The sequence below is a fragment of the Sitodiplosis mosellana genome, unplaced genomic scaffold, assembly GCF_009176505.1.
Source record: "Sitodiplosis mosellana isolate CC-2019 unplaced genomic scaffold, AAFC_SMos_1.0 Smas_scaffold_4457, whole genome shotgun sequence".
Classification (NCBI taxonomy): Eukaryota; Metazoa; Arthropoda; class Insecta; order Diptera; family Cecidomyiidae; genus Sitodiplosis; species Sitodiplosis mosellana.
The window spans coordinates 1-5,677 of NW_022599699.1; the positions used below are offsets into that span (position 1 = coordinate 1).

The window sequence follows — 5,677 nt, forward strand, 5'->3', positions numbered from 1 at the left end:
GCGCGATAATTTTCTGCTTGCGTTGCCGCAGTATACGATATTTCAATGGCCGTCATCTTGCGACGCTCGCTTGCGTTCGCTTCGTTATATGTGTAAAGCAATTCGAACGTGCGTCGTAAGACGGCTATTGAAATATCGTATACTGCGGCAACGCAAGCAGAAAATTATCGCGCGATATTTATGCGATAACTGCCTTATGCGATGCCGTATTTATGCGTTTTGGACACATTGATGTTTTTCAAACAGTTGATTTGTTTTTACAGCATCTATTATAATTGCAATTTTATTCTAAAAATTAAAGTTAGGCAAAAATAATCGCGAACATTCATTCATTTCACGTCACTCATTTGCGTTTGTTCTAGGCCATGACGAGTTCATTTTGTTTGTTATTCCACTTATCTTTTTGCCATTTTTCAATTTATTTTTTTAGTTTCTACAAATGCATTGATTTTTGCCCATTTTAATTTTGTTACAATTTATAAGACTGTTCATGAAATTCATCTTATAAAATTCGTGTTATACTTTTCCCTGTATCATATTACCCAATTACCTGATGACTAGGCCAGTCCTAATCAAAATGGCGGAAGCAGCAGTAATGCCTCAAACCAACTAAATGTAGGTGTCATCAGTGTATCAAGCAATAAAGAGAAAGGCTCGAATTTGACTGGAGAAAATTTGTCAAATTCCTCGAACTCACAAAACTTAGTCGGTTCAGGTTCGGCGGCATGTAACAACTCAAACACGTTCAATAGCGACAAAGACAGCCTAAAAATGAAGTTGAATGCCTGTAATGCTGACACACTTGGAGGTAGTGGCCAAAATCAAACAAAAGATTGTGTTGGGTGTGGTGTACCATGCAATCAGACGAACACATCACCTCTTGGTGCATTGTGTAGAAGTTGCTTTCATCATTGGAGGTACAAAGCTGTTGGTTTCTTTTTTGTCAAATTTTGATCTAACCATCTCATTTTATTCACAAATTCACCACTCACGCCGTCTCGAAAACGAAATTATTTGTCAATGTTGTGTAAATTGGCTATAAAATACACTATTTGTAATAAACGAATTGCTCCAAATCATATATTCTTCTGTGTACATTCATACTTCATGAAGATTTGGTAGCGTCGTCATTGTGCTTTGTGAATAAGAATGAGATTTATTCGATAGATGATATTCGAAAGTGCTAATTTTTATGTATTATTCTTTACTTCATTACATCCTGGGTTTGTTTGTCGATGAAACGCACATCATTCAGTCGAACCGGTTCATTGCGACCAACGTCTGGTCCTACTTTGAGTAAGCGTTCACGAAATAACACCAATAACGGTGTTGAACGACACAAATCGAAATTACCGCGTGGCATGTACATCAATCATGACGATATTGTCAAATTGGCATCACAAGACAATAGTCGTGGCGACGATCTCTTAACTAACATGGATCGCGAAATAAGCACACTTTTGAGTCAAGTAAGATCTATCTTTTTTATCTTTGGAAAGAAAAAAAATCGTCTTAAAAATAGAAACGGTTTGATTTGCTTATTGGTGGCTGGTGTTGATGCAGTTTCGTTTTGACTTTATTTTTACAAATGGTAAAATATATGTGTGGTACAATTGTCATGTTTGGTGAAATTCTCATCATATTTTGGAATGCATTGGTGCGAAAAATGATAATGATTTTGGAAGTAAGAAAGAGTGATGACCTATATATGGTTGCTGTTTTGATTGATAATTTGTTGCTGTAAAATATGTCAACGATTGAAAGTAAAAAGTAACAGAAAAAATCATATCACATAATCATCATTTTTTATGCGCTTTCGTAAAAGTCAAAACGTACTTCGATTGAGTAAAAAAGAAAGCGCTGCTCACAAGAAAGTTGAAATCAGATCGTTTCTTTCTTTCGGACCATATACGAAATTCAATTCGAATGTTTAACCATCATGATTTCATATTATTACGCAGATTCAAAATAATAAACAAGTCGCAAGCAGTTTGAAATCCAAAAATTCAAATAGAGCAACCGCAGCCGCTCTTAGCCCGAGCGCTATAACCGCTAATAGAATTAGTGCCAGATGGAGCAACGATGAATATCAGTTGGCAATTCAAGGCATGCGTAAATATGGAAAAGACTTTCAATCAATAGCTGAAATTATTGGAACTAAAAATGAGTCACAAGTCAATCAGTTTTACACCAATTATCGCAAGAAATTCAATTTGGATGATATTTTAAAAGAATTTGAAGCCAAACAAGAACAACAGAAACTACAAAAAAAGAAAATTATTGAATCAATCCAAAAAATTTCGGGCACATACTCAACAAACATCGGTAAAAACAGCGATGTTAAAACCAACCTAAAAAATCTAGTATCTGACGGTGAAATTATGGAAGTAAGTAAAATTCGTTTTGACGTGTGAATGTCTCATTGATATGTATGTGGATTTATTTATTTAGGGTAAATTTTCAATGATAAGACTTCATTTTTTTCAGTAGAAAAAAAACGTTTACAATATTGAGTTGATTATTTTCTTTTGCATTTAGATTGATTTAGTCGATGACATTCCAAACAAAGACGATGAAGACATGGATGATGTTACCATAATTGAAACGGTAAAATTTTTATAAAACAAATGTGTCTTTGAGAATAAAAATGGAATTAGCCGAAACCGCGTATTTTTATGTGAATAATTTTAATGTTTCTGGTACGAGATATGAGGCAAGTGTATCAAGCAAAGATGAGAATCTTGAAATTTTCTAAAACATTGCAGAAGAAATCGGTATTCTATCTCTTACAAGGGGGGAATCACTCAGCTATTACTTTGCTATTGGCCATTATTGTTTGCAATTAGTTTGCTATTTGCTATTACTTTTCTCCATGCAAATCTGAAAAGTAATAGCAAACTAATAGCAAAAATAAAGTAATAGCAAAGTAATTGTTGATTTTTGGACATAATAGCAAGTTAATAGCAAAGTAATAGTTACACAAAAAATAATTGCTATTACTTTTGAATTTCAACTATTACTTTGCTTTTACTGCAATTACTTTCTAGTGATTTCCCCCTTGATCTCTTACCAGGAACACAAAAATTATTCACATGAGCGGTTTCGTCTAATCCCACTTTTATTCTCAAAGACACAAATATTGTGCTTAAACCTATAAACTCACTAACGAAACGTCTTCATTCTCCAGGATTCATTGCCATCAACAACACAGAAATCCAGTAATATCGAACATGTATTGTCAGTCGAACCAATGGACTCGATATCGATCACGGCGATTTCCAGTAGCAGTAGTAGCACTAATGGGAATTCACACCAATCAGAGCCTGTCCCAGAAGTAACCATCAGCCCAGCACCCGGTTCCAATTCAACCATTACATCAACAACATCGTTGATGGCAATTGTTGAACAAGCCAAAGCAGCCGCCGTTTGAAGAGACAATGATAAGATACCTTATTAATCAAGAAATAATACAGACGAAAATAACCAAAATTCTACACAAATTCGATAAAATCCATACAAAATATATGAGTGAAATGGTAAAAAAGTAATAAATTGGAAAATATTTCGAAATTCACTATTCATCTCTTCGTTGAATATTTTTAAGCAGCGAGAAATTGAAAACATATAAATTTTTATTGTCATTACACCATAAAAAAGAGGAAAACACTAAGACACCGCGTGTTATTCGGAAAGTCCAGAGAAAAAATTAAATGGAAATTATTTCGGAACGTGTTGCGTTTAAATTGATTGTTTTCATAACACACACACACACACATATTTAGACATTTCGCTCATTACGTCCTTTATTCTCATTTATTTCGTATTTTACAATTTAATTTAATTTTACAATATCAACATTTTTGCACGTAAAAATATAAAAGAAAAACACAAAATAATTTGAGGTAAATATCTAGGAATTATTTTGAAGAACAATAGAAAAATCAGAAATACTGAATTCATAAAAGTTAATGTCATATGGTTTACTTTTCAACTACGCGATTTTCCGAAATCGGTTCGAACTAAATTATTTAACATGAACCATGAACATTCAATAAAGTACTACTCTACAATTAAATATTCATTTAAGAAAATTGTGTTTCTATTTGGTCGCGACGCATTTGATTAAATTCAGTTAATCCTAGGTATGGAATATACATATACAACTGGTTGGAATTCAAAAATATTCGCGCCGTCGTATACTTATGCTTTCAGCGGCAACATTAACATTTTTTTCATACTCATCTTACAATTATCAACCTAAATACATTCGATTCCAGGCACATATCCAAGGTTGAATGCGGGGATAGATTTAACTGTAGAAGTAACCGTCATAGTGATCCAATTGTGCATGGAATGAATGGAGAAAAAATTGCATAAAATTAACATCAATACATTCAATACTCTTTTTTCAAATGAAAAACAAATCATTTACTTACATGAGTACTTCTGGCCTCCTTAGTTAAGTATTTACGCCTACAAACAATCAGTCATAGCGGAAATAACATTACTATAGATTTACAGGCATTAACATACTAATGTTATTAATTATTAACATATTATTAACGGAGCGTTAATAACTCAAACATAACATATTATTAGATTAATAAGATTCTACGATATTATTAACATATTATCTTATTATTAATAAGATCGCCATTTTATTAAAAAGTTAATAAGATCCATCTTATTATTAATAAGATAATCTTATTAAAATATTAATAAGAAAATCGGATTTTATTAACCAATTTTCAAAAAAAATTGCGAAGAAAAGTTTCATACTAAAAACATATCAAATATCGTCAGATGCATTTTTCTTCAATATTTCGTCGTTTGACGATATTTGATACGTTTTTAGTATGAAACTTTTCTTCTCAATTTTTTTTGAAAATTGGTTAATAAAATCCGATTTTCTTATTAACATTTTAATAAGATTATCTTATTAATAATAAAATGGATCTTATTAACTTTTTAATAAAATGGCGATCTTATTAATCTAATAATATGTTATGTTTGAGTTATTAGAAATTTTCCGATATTTTGGTTATTAATATATTAATAACATATCGAAAATGTAAATCTATAAACATTACTGTTATATTTTAATTTTTAAACTATTCAATGTGAATGGCGTGAACGACGATGCATGATGCTGGTTAGTTGTTGACAGCAGCTCGCTGGTTGGGTGGCCTCTGCAATGTTTCGGGTAACGTATACATATAACGAAAATCATACAAGAAAACAATGAATGATGTGTAAATAAAGCACTGCACCTCACATGCAATTCAATCAATATATTATGAGCACTTACCTTTGATCAGGATACATTTTGCAGCGGCTATGTCACGATGCCATGTCGTCTTATGTACTCATGGCTCAACAAATTCCATCTCACCGGCTCGATTGACGTTAACGTATTCCAAAATTCCACTATCCTCATTTACTTGCCATGTTTTATAGTAGATCGCTACATTTGGGAGTAAATCTGGATTTAGTTGATCTGGATGTGGGACATCATTGCCAACCGCTGGATTTCCGTAGCTCTCTTCCGCTTCTTTCACGCACAAAAACAGTTTCAGCTTCTCTTCCCTCATCCAGAGCGGTCAACGAGCGCTCGTTCGTTCGTTCGTATGCGAACATGTTCGTTTGTTCGTTCGTTCGTTCGTAGAATTTACGAACA

At 32.8% G+C, this 5,677-nt stretch overlaps 1 protein-coding gene across 1 annotated transcript; it reads left to right on the forward strand.

The window, feature by feature from the left end:
* Positions 1–561: 561 nt before the first annotated feature.
* LOC129572216 (REST corepressor-like) lies at positions 562–4,091 on the forward strand (the record flags this gene model as incomplete). The annotated part of the gene is made up of 5 exons (XM_055452164.1): positions 562–917; positions 1,256–1,469; positions 1,962–2,387; positions 2,539–2,607; positions 3,188–4,091. Coding segments are annotated over 5 exons (1,308 nt in total), but the record flags the coding sequence as incomplete, so codon positions are not given.
* Positions 4,092–5,677: the final 1,586 nt, after the last annotated feature.